The sequence below is a fragment of the Etheostoma cragini genome, chromosome 8 (genome assembly GCF_013103735.1).
Source record: "Etheostoma cragini isolate CJK2018 chromosome 8, CSU_Ecrag_1.0, whole genome shotgun sequence".
NCBI lineage: Eukaryota > Metazoa > Chordata > Actinopteri > Perciformes > Percidae > Etheostoma > Etheostoma cragini.
The window spans coordinates 6,960,091-6,977,275 of record NC_048414.1 but is presented as its reverse complement, the minus strand read 5'-3'; the positions used below and the strand labels follow the sequence as shown (position 1 = coordinate 6,977,275).

Genomic DNA, 17,185 nt, shown 5'->3' with positions numbered 1-17,185 from the left:
CAAAATGGGCATTCATTACAACAAAACCAAGACTGAGCTGGACTCAGGACAAAGCTTGCAGGGCAGTGAGCAACTCAACCTAGTGCTGATCTCACAAGAAAACCCATAATGTTCCACAAGTATTAACATTATTACACCCTGATTCCTATCCAAATTTGCTAGCCATTGTTCACTGAGGCATTGCAAGTGTGAAGGAATGTATATCCAAGTGGCTAATTCAAACTAGTACCTATTTTTTTTTTTTTTTACAGGTCCCATGACATGGTGCTCTTTGGATGTTTATATAGGCCTTAGTGGTCCCCTAATACCATATATGAAGTCTCTTTCCCAAGATTCAGCCTTGAACAACTGCCACTTTGCTCGTGTGAAAGACATGATGTCTCTCTCTTATGTGTGGGCCAAATTCTATGGAGGGCAAAGCAAAGAAAGGGGAGGTAACCTTGTCCCTTACGACCTCATAAGGAACAAGATTCCAGATCGGCCAATCTTAGCTTTCATTTTCTTAAAAGGAAGAGCAGGATACCCAGGGCTCGGTTTACACATATCGCCATTTCTAGCCTCTGGAAGACCATATGCAGGCTGGTGGAACTCATTGTAATGTTAAAAAAAAACTCATGAAGTGAAATTGTCATGCCACGGGACCTTTAAAGAAGACATGCAAAGCTCCCCCATGCTGCTGTTAATTAAAGACAATGGGATAATTCTTACAGACTGAAGCGACAGCAGTCTGTTCTAGTACTTAAACTTCCTTGCCTATTGCTAACCAAACTTTAATTCAAATTGCACTCCCCGTAGAGCATCATGTAATTACAAGCAATTTATACGTTGCTGTAATTGGTAAGAGATCTGTTGTGACATAGATCTCTGTGAGCAGGCAAAGCCAGAAGCTGGATTTTTGTGGAACACTAGTGGTGAATCGGTTGAAACTAACTGGAGAAATCTCTTTTTTTCCTCGCTTTCAATTCCTCCAGATTGTCATCAAGTGCTACAACCTGGTATAATCCCCGGGCCTACAACACATTGGGGTGGCCACAGTAGAACATAAATGTAAGACGCATAGACGAGATGAAACCCCTGTAAAAGTTAAGGGTCTTGCAGACAGTGGGAACCAGATAAGGAAGCTCCTCCACATTAGTATGCCAGCCTGGAGTGTATACCATACCCTCTACAACTGTAAACATCACAGAGCAGGGCAACGACTGTTGCCAGAGACCAGCCTTGATCATGTAGAGTGGAAACTGATAACATCCAGGGTATGCATTCCTGGGCTGAGAATGCAACAGGCCATGACTAAGAGACAAGAAAGCTATGGGGATCTTAATGGCTACGCAACTGTAGACACTTTAACAAACCGCATTCAATCTGAAAGTGTGTTTAAACTGGTTTTAACATCAAAATGTGTTTGTGACATTCCGAATAGTTTAAATCCTTAAAAAAACAACTCCACTCAAATCTGCGTTTTTCTTATGTTTATATCCCCTAAAATGTCAAACCTTGACTATACTGGCTTGCATCGCTGCGACGTTACAGAAAGAGAGGTGTTTTCCCATTCCTCTACTGAAGGGGTAGATGTCTGCGCACTTCCCTAAAATCTGATGTTCAAATGCACACCGAGAATGCTATAGTTGGCACATGTCAAATTCAAAAGCCAATCCCGGTCTTAATATGCAAAAGAAACTGGAGCACCTGCATCACAGAGTGGACTTGTGAGTACAAAGAGCGTAAACACATCACGTCATTGTAGCTGTGTCAGCCACGAGCTAACAAACAACATAAACAAATAAAAGATGCTTAGTATACTTATCCTTTTGATACGTCTGCTACTCTTCCATTTTGGTGCACAACAGACTCCTCGTCTGAGTCTGGGTCTGACTGACAAACAATCACTGCAGATCATGAGCTGGCCGCAGAGCATCCGGTGTGAACAGTCCAATTGGTTAACATGGGCGCCAAAAGGAAGCGGGCAGCGCGTGAGGATCTAACATGGGCTGCATACTTCAAAGCTCCATTCATAATGTTGACTTTCAAATTCTAAATCTTAAATATGACGACAGAAATTCAGAGCTTCGTTTCAAAAACCTCAAACACTAACAAAAATCTAATCAAAAATCAAAAACTTCTAGACCATTTACAGAGTTTTTTTTTTTATGTTTTTTTTTTAACATACTTTAAATTGTGTCTTGAGGGGGATTTTAAATTGATGAATCTGAAAAATAACAAAAAAGATTTTGCAAAGTTTCTAGAGTTCTTTTTATTCGTTTTGTGAAATTTCTAAAAGCCTCTGCTGTGAACAATGTTAGCCTCCTCTCAGTTAGTTTAGTGCAGTCACATTAGCCTCTACACAGTGACAAGATCTAATGCTGCCCTGCAATATAGATGACTGTTAATTAACAAGCAATTAAAGGTGACATTGTACCTCCACTTAATCAGAGGCTAAAAGGCAGTTGCAACGTTTATTATCATTAAGGAATGCATTTTATTCTGCACTGTTCTGCGTGTAAAGCTTTTGAAAACTACCTAAAGCACCATAGTTACCCCAAAATATACACCAAGAAGAAGGCATTGTCCAGCACTTCCTCAGAAATGTATTTCTACCTCCAACTTTTCACTCTAGCTCCAATCTGAAGATGTTGGTGTTTGGGATTAAACCTACATCCAGTCACGCTATAGGCAACACCCTCAGATCCTGAGAGCTCTCCAATGGCCCCTGCCCTGGAGCAAGCCTCCCTCTTTTTCTCTCTGCCTGGCTGACATTAAACTATTAGGCGCTGGAGCGGGCCTCCCTTATTTGGGAGGTCAGTGCTGGCAGGATCCCTAACATCTGGACCACGTTCGGGCAATAATGCCGCCTTTGTTCCCTTGCCATATTCACTGCTCACTAGCCAGCTTTGAAGAGCCAGCAGGGCAGGCAGTCGGCTCCTGCACCAGGGCAGAGGCTCAGCGGGCCAACAGGAGACCTCTAGCCAAAGTTTACATGTTACAGTCGTTTGTAAAACATCATCTGGTGCAGAATCACACTCTTCCGTGTAAGCATTTATAGAACTGAAATGTTTTTTTTTTAACAACAACAGCAGCAGCAGCAGAAATGGCAGCCACACACACACAAACAGTGGCTGCACTTTCCAGTGTTTAGGTAGTTCTTTGCAGCCTGGTGCTGCTGTGCCATTATCAAATGCAGCAAGGAGCACAGAATTACAGGATTCTGTTTCTAGACTAAAACAGTCTAAGATCCCAAAGCATAAGACTGGGAGACATTAAACCTTGGCTGAGTGCAACAAGTCCACAGGTTAGTTCAGCTACACCTGGTGTATGTTTCGAAGTAGTGTAGAGCACTGGCCCTTTAGATAAAATAAGTGATTTTTTAGACAAAGATTCTGTTATGATTGTGCTCTGTATAGATTGTTTAAACCATAAGAGCTCGTTACATGTACAGAAGATGCTGAACCTAATGAGAGACAACACTGTAATGAAAAAAGGGGGGGGGGGGGGGGGGCAAAGCAACATTTGAAGTGAATGTTCTACAGAACACCTAGGCCTGCTAAGATATTACTGCAAGATGATACAGTCTGAGTACCCCGAGAACACCTACAAATGGTTTTAAAGGATTTTATTTATCATCCTAACGTATAAAAACAACATTAAAAAAAATAGTATTAGCTTCATATGTCGGCATTTGAACATCGTGAAAGACATAATAGGCTACATTAGCATTTTAAGCGAACACTTCACCTCTCTGCCTTATAGTGTTGGTGTCGAGGCTGAAGAAATGGCGATAATGGGCTGTAGTGGGTTCAGAGAGTGTAGCCGAACTATTCCACTACAGAAATGTTTCCGTTATCTCAGCCCCACCGCTGCAGCCCATTCTGCTATTATTAGGTCGGTGTAATAGTCTTACCTGTATGGCGCAAATAAGATTTAACTCAGTGGTTCCTATCTGAAGTGAAGTTAAGAGGGGAAACACAGGTAAAAAAGCCGTCAATTCCGCAAAATGTGTCCTTCATCAATGCCCAGTAAATCACTTCCAACGAACTGCGACAAAGTATCGTTTTGGCTGCTGGACAAAAAAAACGGAATAAAAGACTAAAGACACATTCAAAAACACATAATTGAAGTGTTGGTCCTCTGTCCGAAAGTTTGTCTGTCCTCTCTGTGCGCTAGTCGTTTGCGGTCTCACCAGTAAGCTGCGGAAAATGCCCCTCTCTCCGTTTCATTACTCCTGCTGGTAAATACATCGCATTGGAACTGGGACACCGCAAGGCATTGTGGACTCTTTAAAGCTGCAATACACTCTGAGGGAGGGTGGGGGGGGGGTTACCTACAGCCAACTTTTACACATATCCAGGACATCTTAGCCAGAGGTTCTCCATCTTTTTTCTTAGAAAATGGATGTTACTGGGAACCCCCTTTACCACGGAATAGTTTAACGAGCACCCAGTTAACCTGCTTTGTGATGTGTAAGAACAACACAAGATAAATGTGTTAGAAACACATTAGACATGTAGCCTAAGAACTTGCAGATTCTAAAAGTTATAGATTTGTTAGATTAGAAGGTATTGATGAACAATTTTAAATTTAAAACAAAAGAAAATGTAAAGTAATGGATATAAAAACCTTTTCTCAAAACCACTGGCAGAGCACCAGGGACTCAACTTTGAGAAACTCTTTTTTCCTTAAGTATGACGTAACCCCATAAAATCATGGATCAGAAATGATCAGCAGTGGCAATGGGTAAGCAAAGGGCCATATAACAAGATACCACACAAAAAACATTGCACATATACAAACAAGATAAGCAAAACAAAACAGACACAAGTAAAACAAAAATTTTTTAAAACACACAAACACACACCTACAACTCCAACAGAATAAGTAAAAGATCATAACATGATCGTTCAGAATATAGCAACTTCACTGTAAAATGACAGTGAGATTAAGTGGTTTAGTTAAGAGAAAAGAGTGAGGAATGAGATAAAATTAGAAGGGTGTTAAAGTCTGCATGGGAAGTTATTATGAAAGTGAGTTGCCAAGGCATCTTTAAACAATCTGAAAGATGAAATGGAGCAAATTTTTAATACCAAACTATACCAATGGCATGGCACACAATTACAACACACAGGCCTACAGCTGAAAAACCAAAGGCTGCAGTTGAAATGCAGTAACATGATTTACATCAAGGCAAAGTAGGATGAGTTTTGCGTAATATGAAGAACACACAAAGTGTCATAAGGACCTTGCTGGTTACTGATATAAAATAGCAAAATTTGGTAGAACATGTTTTTTTTAGCATACAATTATCACGTGACTATATTGTTCACACTATACTTAAACATTTGATCTTAGTGGACTTTAAACAGGTGAAATTGGTAAAAGATTTGTATTTCCACTTTAACTGACACAAAAAATACATGCATAAGTTGTTTGCAAAACATGTAGATGAATTAAAACACACAGTACATTCAAATTATGCAGCTGATGGACCTTTTGCAATGGGAGCATGCATAAATGGAAACTTACTGCCCTCTTGTGACAGAACAGACTTTCCTTTTGTAAAATGTCAGCTGTAACTGTCATGTCTCTAAATGAGATCTCTTATCATATATCTGGAGGATTTTTGAGTTGTGTAATCAGCCAGTTAAAGTGCTCTTATACATCAAGTCTGGTTAAAGACTAGGTCGGGGTTTACAGTTTTATTCTGGGCACATGTCTCTTCTAACGCTAAGATCTATGAGCTTTATTTACAGAACGGAATTGTATATGAATGCAATAAACACTTTCCCACCATTTGCCCCATTTTAATATTTGGCAAATCATTCTAAAAAGTATGCCATTATAGACCATTTTCAAGGTAGACATTAACCAACAGGAAACCACAGTGCGTAAACGATGGCTCTTGTGTTCCACTGAGCCAGTCACCATGCCTGAAATGAAATGCAGCCATCGTTATTGTTATCAGGTGCATACAGCTGTGTTTTTTTCATGTCTATAATAGCCTATCATTTGTTAATGGAAATTGTGTCAGTTATATACTCTGGCAAAGTGATTTCATACAAAAGGTTTTCTTTTAAGGCAGATATTTTGTATGCATTGAAGTTTTTAAAAGTAGCCTATTGCATCTTCAAGTAAACCTACAGAAGGTACAGGCCCATTTATGGGAAAATGAGTCCCAGATTATCTTCACACTAAATACACATTTGCAAACTATAACTGACAGTAATTTATGTTAGTGATACTAATCTGTATATCCATAGTGATGTAATTAAGAAACATTAACCCCCAGTAGGCACATTTTAATCTGCAGTACCTAGCAGGTTGATAGATTAAAACATTAGATAATACATAACAATACAACACAACATAAAACAAAAACACATAGACATAGACTAGTAAAATTACACACCACTATAACAGATCACGACAGCTAGCAGGTTGATGGCATGAGAATAACATCACACATGTAGCAAATACAGTAGACACAGCTAAAAGTAAGTAGACACACATTAAGACACATCAACATTACAGAAGCACCAAGTAGGTAGTTCAAATGTGACCTTTCTGCCAGTAAAGACATTTAAAATGACATGGGATCTCTTTGTAATTATCTTCTTTCAAAATCACAAATGGTCATGTAGTAGTAGTAGCAGAGGCTTTGAGGAGTGCGGGACAAGAAGTTAATAGTGACCTCTGGTGTGTCTGCTGTATGAAGTAAACACCTTATTTCATCTTGTTGTGTTTTATTCTCTTTCTCTTTTGTTTTCGGTATGCTTTACTATTAGAGTTACATAGCCTATTTAACTCAACTGTAGGGTTGGGCCAACTGCATATTTTAAAAGAGACATTCCCTCGAATGGAATATCTAGGCTATTTATCTACCTACCAAGTGTAATGTAACACTACACCAAGTCAGTAAATAAGTATTAATGTATGCTTTGCCCTCATCGTCCAAATCCACGACGATTCTTTTGTTTAGGGTCTGTGTTTTGTTATGACTCGTGCATGGGTTTATGCGCATAAAGTGCGCAGGAGGCAGCCTACTGAACACTTTGGGAAACTGACAGGGGATTGCCAAATCATTTCCTTGCCTGGGAATGACGTCCTTTCAGCACTATTCAGTTATATTTAGAGCCTATATATAGTGGAGTCGCCCCCTAGGCTTTGTTGACTCTGCAGCAGGCAGCAGCAAGGAATCACGATACTGGAAGGAGACGTCCTGGAACAGAGACCCGATGTGACCCAAAAATAAAAATATTGTCTGTGATCATAAATGTGAATCACTCTGTCTGGCTTCCAGATAGATTTATTGAATTGTAATCGGGCAACATTTGCACATAGCACACTGTACATTACAAAGAGAGACAATAAAGTTAATTTTTATTTTTTAAATCTACCGTTTTAAATGAAACCTGTATAAAACACCACTATCTTAACAGAGAACACAAGAGGGTAGTGGTATGCATAGATGAATAAGGTGATGCATATGGTGATGTGCCCCAAACCGGTTAAAATCCCCAGCTATGCTTTCTGGGTAAAGTGCGCCCGGTATCCGCCCATATTCGCTTGAAGGAGGCCAACCTGAGCAGCTAGGCCGGACGCTGGATCAAATGGAAAGTTCAATCGATTAAATTGCCCACTTTTTCGCATGTTCCCACTTGCTTCTTATACGAGGTAGACCGACTTAAATGCGGGTGTTTCGGTGTGAAATAGGAAATGCAGAGATCGTGTGAAACGAGAGGATTATCAGCTTGACTTATTTGGTCGCTACTTCGGACGCGGAACTCCACTCGCTAAAAGGTAAAACAAATGGATACTATTAAATACATGTGCGTCGCTTTAGGGTTTATTGAAACATCATACTTCTGAATTCAGTTGATAGATAAGTGTGACCGCTATGTAACCACTGCCCAATATTACAGTGGAAATATTCATTTTTTGTTGGTAACTACGCCCAGTTGTTAACCCAACGTCTGGCCCTGCAATGCAGACCTTCGGGGTAGACTGTCAATGGCGGCTTCAAAATATGCACCGTTCCCCTTTGAATGAATGATATTGAGTTTGTCCGGGCACTCTGTGTAGACAATGCTGCATTAATAAATTCGTCTTTGTAAATCACAATAGGTTAGCTTATAGGGGCTAGTTGGCTACATTTGAGGCTGTGGACGAGCTCTTATGCTAACCTAGCTAACAGCCCAGTAGCCTGGTTAAACACATAGCTAGCTCGCGCAGAGGTGTTCTTTCGCACTACTGGCAACCTTGCGGGCACAAAGCAGTGGATTTAAATCACATTCCTTTCGACTTTTAAGCCTGCTGTAGCCGTTGTTGCCTGCTTGAACACAGCGCAGGGGCTTTTATTGAAAGGCCTGTTTGAACCAATACTGTGCTAATTCACATAGGTGATAAACTGTTATTAGGTAGCTTGCTATTAATGTATAGCTGCTAATCGGTGTCCCTTTTCTCCTTTAAGTCCTCACCGTGTTGGTGATTGCCCGGGTGTGATAGTCTTTGATTGTTGCCAGTGATTTAGTAAATAAAAAGGTAGATACAGAGTGACATCCAAATTATGTCAACATAAGGTAAACAACAACTGTGACTGGCACAGTCATATTTTTAGGAAATAGTTATTTGTTGAAATCTCACAGCATCATAACTTTACCACAGTTTAAGGGAAAACTGCAATCTACACTACGAATGTGTCACTGACTGCACATACAGTTAACTCTACCACATTCGGTCATTCAAAGGCACTTTCACTGGCTTATACGAGGAAAAGTAGTAGTTTTACAGGCAGTGTTGCTGTAATGGTCTGACATTGTCAGTAGTCTTATCTGTTTATGTAGAGAAGTTCTTTTTCTAATGAACAAAACATACTATGATGTATGTCAATCACAGGCAGTGTTGGGTGTAATTGGGGCTGGTCAATATAAAGTAAATCAAATATCACAATATGTTTGACCAAATCCTATTGATACCGCAACAATATTGTAGTGTTGACTATTGGTGCTTTACAAAACATTAACACAATGAGATTTTTTTTATAAATAATCATCAGTAATGTGACTATAATGACTAAGTGGACAAAAGCAAACAATAGAACAGTTACAACAGTCTGGTAAGTTCAGAAAATGACATCACTTTACTGTAATTTAGCCTTTAAAAACAGGAAAAGACACCACTTATGCCATATTACTATATCCAAAATCTAAGACATTGTCTAGTCTCATATCTTGATATTGATATATTTCCCAGCTCTAGGTGTAACATATACAAAATAACGGCAAAGCATTGTTAAAGTGTTGATCACTAACGCGTCAAGTAAAAGTATACCTTAGTCGGCCAATACCTATCAAACCACATTCTCCTTTTTGTTTGTCTAGAAAAGGCACTGATATTCAGTGGAACTCCTCCCTGACTGCAGGCTGTGCAGAGCTGTGCGCAGCCTATGTACTCCTGTAACTTCTAAAAACGCCAGCTGCCACTATTGATGGATGCTGCTCCACAAAGCAGTCAGACAGCAGAGAGCCTCCCAGTTGCTTGTCAATTTTGGAGCCTTAATGTAATGTCATGGATTTCTGCCTGGGGTTAGTTTCTTATTGTGTTGCCGCTACTCTGAAAATGGCACTGATTGTGTTGCTGGATTCAGACATTTGATTACATATACAGGGTATTAAATAAACTATTGCTTGCATAATAGTCAGTGTGCAGGACTCTTTCTAAATTTCATTCAAATTGAAATAGGGATTCATTTACATTTGATTTTGGGGCTACTGATGGTTTAATCTTTTTTTCTTTGTTTCTGTAGCTGTTTTTTTTGTGCATTTTTTTTATATACCCTCATTTGCTTATAATCTCTTGCAGGTGAACTATTTCTGTTTGTGTTGATTCATTTACTTTGTTCTGCAAGCTTCTTTTTTAAGTACAAAAATGGGCTTTTTAAAAAAATTATATTTATTTTGTTTGCCAATCCTGAGAATGCAAATTTCCCACCGAGCTGGAAAGATCAGCAAATGGAGCTAATTGACAACATAGTTGTAAGCAACAATTCAGTACTCAAAAGCGTTCAAACCATCAACAAAAGAATATGACGTTATTAATGCAGAAAAGTTTGACGGATCTTTAGAAATGCACTTATAAACGTCTCCATTCTTTGACAGTGCCCCAGATCAAATTATGCTGTGCCAGATGACTGTCTGTGGAAATATTTCAACATAATGTGCTCTCTTTTTTTGGTCCTGCAGGTGAATCATGACAGAATATAAGTTGGTAGTGGTGGGAGCTGGTGGCGTTGGCAAGAGCGCACTTACGATTCAACTCATCCAGAATCACTTTGTGGATGAATATGATCCCACCATCGAGGTAAAGAAACTTTTTGTGTGTACATGTAAGTGTGAACTCAAGTTCGTTAGATGAACCATGGATGGTAGTGTATTTTAGTACAACAAGGAGAAACTCTTCTAATAAAGTGTCTGCAGGCTCTTCTGGTTTTAAGTCTTAATCCTTGTGTTGTCCTCGGGTCAAACTGACCCGTTTCAAGGTGTTTTATATCAGAAATCTGGATTTCTTTCAACCAAATTGCCCAAAAATAACATGGATGATTCCATAGGTTCTTTAGGTAAAATTATTGATTACTTTCATTGAATTTTTTGGGTGTTTTATTGAATCTTATAGCATTTTAATTCTTTTTCAATACAGCATTCGGACTAAACTTTGACATCTACCCATCTGATATCCACTAAACATCCTCTGGTCTTAACTAGTAGTCAAAATAATTCATAATGTGTGCCTTTTGAACTAAAAACCTATGTATAATTTAATATAGATGAGGTTTGTTGACCATGAATTCCAAGAATAAGTGTAAAACCTGTTATTAAACCATCTCAAGTTTTAAAAAAAAGCACCAAAAGCTGGAAAAAGTGAGAAATAAATCAGAAAAAGCGACAAAAACATCAGAAAAGCACCAAATAAAAATTCATGTTCAATTTTGACCTTGAAGGACAAGTTCATGGTTAACGGGAAGACAACACAAGGGTTAAAAAGAGTTTTTTCTTCTTTTTTTCATTCACAACTTTTCATGCATGCCTCTTCTCAGGGGGGCAACCTTTGCTGAGTAAACACAGCCTCATTATGATTTCAGTCTATTATTAATGTGTTGTGGCAGGTTAAAGCCCCACTATAGATTATTTGAATACAAGTTAACATCTGAAACAAAATCTGCCCACTGGGTCAGGCAGTACTTATTTGTATAGGATCAGATTGAGTGTGATGAAAAGTTGCAGTGCTTTGTCACAGTGGAAATCGGGACTTGAGGTCTCCTGGAAAATGGAAACGACCTATTACAGCTAGAGACACGGGAGAATGCAGTCTTATGACACAAAATCATTCATACTATCATGTCATGACAAACAATTCAGTTTTAATAATCAAATGTTCACACTAAATATTTCTATGTATTTTGTTATTTTACTACAGTTCACATGTTTGCTTATGTTATGTAGAAATATCCTACCATTGTGATAATTGTTCTAATCACCTAGCCATTATCACATACCCAACGTTTAAACCCACTAATCATGACCTTAAGTAAATGGAAAATGAATAATCCTTAAACTTTGTGATCCACAACCATCTCTTATTTTAATAAATCTGATATATTAGTCCATTTGCCCACTTAATACCAGACTTCTGATCACTCTTTGACCTCTTCCTCCTCCAGGACTCTTACAGAAAGCAGGTCGTGATCGATGGAGAGACGTGTCTGCTGGACATCCTGGACACTGCAGGTCAGGAGGAGTACAGTGCCATGAGGGATCAGTACATGAGGACCGGGGAGGGCTTCCTCTGTGTCTTTGCCATCAACAACACCAAGTCCTTTGAGGACATTCACCACTATAGGTGAGCAACAAGACTAAAGGTCTGCAGTCTTTCAAACTGGTGGAAAGCCAGTGTGTTAATGACCGCAAAAACGGATAATAATATCGAGGCAACCTAGTGGCCTAATAAAGGTAAAACTGCTCAGGAAAAGAAGATTTGATATGTAATGGTTTGATTGTTACATCCCTTCCCACATCCCTTCTCTGCTCCACGTTTATGGCTGAAGTGCTTTTGATGTGAAGGGAACCTTTTGACATGCACACTTGTAACAAAACAATCAAGGACCCTTTAAGTGATAATTAAATATCATTTATTGCATCTCCATATATTTAATAGAGATATATTGGAAACACAGTTCCCGTTTAAATCAATAATAGCAAGACTTTTACCAAAATCTGTCACATCAACATTTTTCAAATTCTTTAGTATATAATATATTTGGTAGTAAAACATGCACATCCAGATTTTTAACAAACCAACAAATCTGTGAAAATATTGATCTAATTGGTCCAAATTGGTTGCAGCATTGAACAAAACCCAACAATAAACCTATTATTTCTCTTGAGTTATAATTCTGACCATATTCTATTACTCTCCACTAATACAATTTTTTTAACATCACTTTTGTGAATAGCCTGTTTCCTCAGTTGGATTAAAATCATATGTATCTGTCAATGTCCAGAGAACAGATTAAGCGAGTGAAGGACTCCGAGGACGTCCCCATGGTGCTGGTGGGGAACAAGTGTGACCTCCCGTCCCGGACAGTGGACACAAAGCAGGCTCAGGACTTAGCACGCAGCTACGGCATTCCCTTTATCGAGACCTCAGCCAAAACCAGACAGGTGAGAGTGGCGCCAGAGACAGCCACGCCCTCAAGACTTTAGCTTTTTTAGTCTGTCACTACACTGCTGGAGCGTTCTCCCGCAGGTCTGTAAAGCATGTTCAAAGGTGAGAAGTTGCATGTAGTCTTAGGGGTATTGTCAAAACTGATTTTAGCTTACTCTCTTTGAACCAATAGAATTTGATTTTAAAAGTGAAACTCAGGGGACTGCTGTGTCCATCAAGCACTTGGATCACAGGAAATGTTAAAGTCTTGAGTCATGTGGTGCTGTTGATTAATGGCACATCTAATGATCTTTTTCTTGTATAATATTGCTTGGAAATGTCTCGTGCAATGCGCTGCGCATCGTTAAATCTTCTTTGGTTAATTGAATTTTTTTTATTTATGGGTGATAATGTAATCATTGCATGCTACTTTGTCACGTATATATGAAATGATGTCCTCATTAGGGCCATCTGCAGAGGATCCTGCCTTCTAAATCAGTAAATCAGTAAATGAGTGTCAAAGAGCCTGCATGAAAGGACAAACTGTTGGTAATTACTCAGGGAGGGGGGGTTAATGATTCTGCTTACTGGTTACTGATTGGGTGTTGGAAGATTTGCTGTGGTGCAGTCACATCAAATGGTCTGTGTTGTGAGCATGGCCTTAGGTTGCTGACACATTGATACAGTGATCTGTGAACACATCCTTTGATCTCTCTGACCTGGGGTAAATCGCGGCTCCTTCTGGTGCGGGGGAAATTAATAATTCATTTCTTACAGCTCTGCTCCCCTATTCCTACCCGAGTGTACCAATAATTCACTAGCCACACGGCGCTGCTGCTGGTGGACCAGCAACTGTCTTTTGCATTTAAAGCCACCCGGTGTTTGCCAAACCTCCAGTGATTATTAATGTTACTTCTCTGGGAAATAATTACAGTATAATGCACAATCATTATATGCTCCTAATGCATGCGCTTCTCCTTATATTAGGCTAGACAGTTAAAGTGATACTCCACCCTAATCTTTTTAGTCACTCACCCACTGTAGACTTAAAAGGTGGCTGTTATTATTTTCTTTTTCATTTTGAATAGATTCCAAGGACAAAACTTTCAGGATGGAAATAAAAAAATTAAAAATTAAAACCACTCCTGCCCCATAATCCACCTCTTTACTGTTTGTGTGTGGTTAGCGTTTTTCCAAAATACAGCTAAATACACTGCTTCTTATAGAGCTTCAGACAGGGCAAAAGCATGACACAGACTATGCTTGCATTGGTGCATTTTGGCAAAACTATTATTGTTTAGAAGAAACAGAGGGATGTTTTTTAAGAATGCTTCATACTTTTTTCCTGCCATGCAATCCATTGGAGTTCTATTTAGCCACAGCCCCAGTTCAGTGCAAGGAAAGAAATAACGTACATTTTCAGGGAGGTATAAAGTGTTCAGTATTAAAAAGATGGCGTTTGGGTGGAGTATCAGTTTTTTTTAGATAAGTCAGGCCAGACAGTGCAGGTAGACTCAGAACATCGGCCTGCTTTGCTCCGTTTGTATCTGTAAGCTGTAACGCATGCACCCATATAGTATGTCCTCCTGTATTCCCTAAACATTGAGGGAAGTTGTGTCTCATACTGCAGAGAGTGGAAGATGCCTTTTACACTCTGGTACGGGAGATCAGACTGTACCGGCTCAATAAGCTCAGCAAAGAAGAAAAGACTCCGCGCTGTGTCAAGCTTAAAAAGTGTGTTGTGATGTGAAAGGGGTAAGTGTATGCAGCCGCGCGCCAACCAGTTCTGTGTATGTGTTTGTTTTGGTGGGGATTGTGGAGAAGGTAATGGGAGAGGACACATGATGAGAGCTCGTGCTTCATGGTTCTCAAAGCTAACCTGCTGGTTACTACAGGGGCTGTGGTGAAGCTCTAACGGGAGGCTGAAAGAGCTGATGATTTTCTTTCCTTTTCAGTGTCTCTATGTACATCATGGCTGATTATTATCTAAGGCCGTTTTCACACTGGGTTTGCTTACTAGAGTCTAAATGCAAGTCCGATTGACCCACCTTCCGCTAACCACGCCGGCCTGCTTTTACACTATCTACTTTGTAGAGAAGTGTGTTCAGATCCAGGGGTATGTTGCATAATTCTTTCCTCATCCAGGTGAAGGCGTTGACCCTAGTTTCCACAAGGAAATGACTGTGCTCATTTAAATGTATACAAGAAAAATGGAGACCGATATACTAGCTGGCAACGCCATGTGAACCCTGTTACACAACCAACCATCTGAACGGGCTGGAAACATTTTTAGGAAACAAACAAAAAAATCTAGTTCTATTGCATCTCTACTGGAGGACAAACACTAACATGGTACCACTTCAGGGTTGTTGTTCTCTGCTCGTACAACAGTGAGGTATTTTATATGTCCTCTTTTGCCGGTTAAATACCAGTGAAACTCGCAGGTATTCCTTTAAGAAAAGGATTGCATCCTGACTTCACACAAGCCATTCTACAGTTGGCCTCAGGCCACCTCAGTCAGGTCGACTTGGTCTGCACTCTAGTTCAGAAAGCGTTCATATTAACAAATTTCCGGTCACATTGTTCCCAGATTTGGACTAAACTACCAGTGTGAAAGCGTCCCATTCTGCTGAAATCAACATGAAGAAAGGGCTATGGGCTGGTGAGCCAACGTGTGTGATTAAAGGAGATTATGGTGAATCTGGGTCCAAATCATTGGCTGAAATGTTTCCATGGAGGATGTGGTCCAAGAAAGTGGCATATATATATATATAGATATATATATATATCTCTGTCTGTCTGTGGGTGAGAGTTTTTCAAAAATCCCCTTTTTAGTCTTTCTTTTTTTTCCCTTTCCTGATGTCTTTGTCACAACCTGAAGTGGCCTCAGACTCCTTGCAGAGTCATCACATTTATTGCACTATACCAACTGTTGTAGTCCTCGTGCACCTGCCTCAGTTTTGCATCAACAGACACTAGCTGCATTTCCATGGGGCCTTTCATTCACTAATAATCAGAATAAGAGCTCAGCAAGAACATTAAAGCCTAATTTTAACACCTCAATCAGAATAGATTGGCTTGACTAAAATCAAATCCCTTCACCTGCGGAAGTTGTGCCACTTTTTGTTGCTTCTGAGTTTTTTGATTATCTCATCCTTCCCAGGGCAACAGTCTGAGTAGTTTATACTCATTTGTTTTAGGGAGATAAACAGAAAGAGCTCCTTCTGTTCAATGACTCTGTCAGTAGAATCTTTTTATAAAATTCTTCTTGCTTCAGTACAAACCCACAGCAGTACACCAGGGTTGGTGCCAAGCACTGGATTCACGTTGATTTTGAACAGTTTGCTTTTGTTGGCGGACTTCACATAGACTACTGCAAATCCAAACAGAAGAGGTTTTCTGTTTACATTTGCAATAGTCTTGTTGTTTTTATTTAGTAGCGCTTTTAAATACGCTGTTGGAGTCGCACATTTGATTGATTACACTCGGAGTGTAAAAAAAAACTGGCACATGTATCTGCAGGCTACTGTCAGGGCTGCCGACGGTTAATGTTGAAATACATGACATTAGTTATGTTTGATCTGTCCTTTGTCTGTATTCAGCTGTGTCTCACACAGCCTGAAAATGTACCGGCAGTCTGATGCATGCCACGCTGATGTACACTTTTAATTGAGGTCAAACTGATGTAAAACTGCTTTGACATAATCCAAGATTTTTGGAGATTTCAATTTAGAATTGGGGGGGGGGAAAATAAACTGCCATGGATTTATAAATGTTTGGAAAAATATACTTTTTAGTTTTTTATTTTGGAAGTGCAACAAATCAAGGCTACACATCAGTTTGATTTTAATGATTTAGTGTGTGGATTAGAGTTTAATCTGTCCCATTATTCTTAAATTGAGTGGAATTATCCTTTACATTTAGCAGCCTTTTTAAAATGTCATCTCTGAATCAAAGACCGTTGTCAATCCTTCGAATGTATTCAGGCTGTATAATATTTGTATACTCCATTTTTATGTTGACGCTCATTCTGGTCATCTGGTACAAAATAAATGGCATCCTGGCACTCCTAATAATTCATTCTTTTTTATTATTTTTCTTTTCCAGGGCGTTGATGATGCCTTTTACACATTAGTGCGAGAAATCCGGAAGCATAAGGAGAAGATGAGCAAGGAGGGCAAAAAGAAGAAAAAGAAGTCCAAGACAAAGTGTACACTTATGTGAATGACCACCCCTTTTCAAGACAGACAAAAAAAAGAACTATGTTGAACAGTTAAAGTAATACATTTTGTACATTACACTAAATTATTAGCCTCTTTCTCAATACCCACCATACTGAATACTAAACCTGACCCATTGTTTTCTGCCTTTTTATTATTTGCTACTTTGACACCGATAAGCTTTATTTTCAGTTTAGTGCCAGATGCCCACCTGTTGGTCCAACAGCCTGTTTGATTTGTTTTTAGGATGATTATGTTGATTTGGATATTTTTTACAC

The 17,185-nt window shown here is 39.3% G+C and overlaps 2 protein-coding genes across 6 annotated transcripts in view; one reads left to right on the top strand and one right to left on the bottom strand.

Annotated features, from left to right (window-relative positions):
* Window positions 1-4,263, bottom strand: part of LOC117948703 (ras association domain-containing protein 8) — a 14,725-nt gene extending 10,462 nt beyond the window's left edge. For 3 of the 4 annotated variants that reach the window (XM_034878456.1, XM_034878458.1, XM_034878459.1), the window contains exon 1: window positions 3,896-4,263. The gene's annotated coding sequence lies outside the window, so the exon portion shown is untranslated. The remainder of the gene's footprint in view (window positions 1-3,895) is intronic. The other variant, XM_034878457.1, reaches the window with a different exon arrangement.
* A 3,254-nt stretch (window positions 4,264-7,517) lies between these two features.
* On the top strand, window positions 7,518-16,947 carry kras (v-Ki-ras2 Kirsten rat sarcoma viral oncogene homolog). Of its 2 annotated transcripts, XM_034878460.1 has the most exons (6): window positions 7,518-7,788; window positions 10,230-10,347; window positions 11,705-11,883; window positions 12,545-12,704; window positions 14,318-14,442; window positions 16,795-16,947. In XM_034878460.1, exons 2-5 carry the CDS (start codon window positions 10,237-10,239, stop codon window positions 14,435-14,437), a joined length of 570 nt encoding a protein of 189 aa, XP_034734351.1. In that variant the 5' UTR covers window positions 7,518-7,788; window positions 10,230-10,236; the 3' UTR covers window positions 14,438-14,442; window positions 16,795-16,947. The 2 variants fall into 2 exon arrangements, with proteins under 2 accessions (XP_034734351.1, XP_034734352.1); XM_034878461.1 differs by lacking the exon at window positions 14,318-14,442 and having other exon boundaries at window positions 7,520-7,788.
* The last annotated feature ends 238 nt before the right edge of the window (window positions 16,948-17,185 follow it).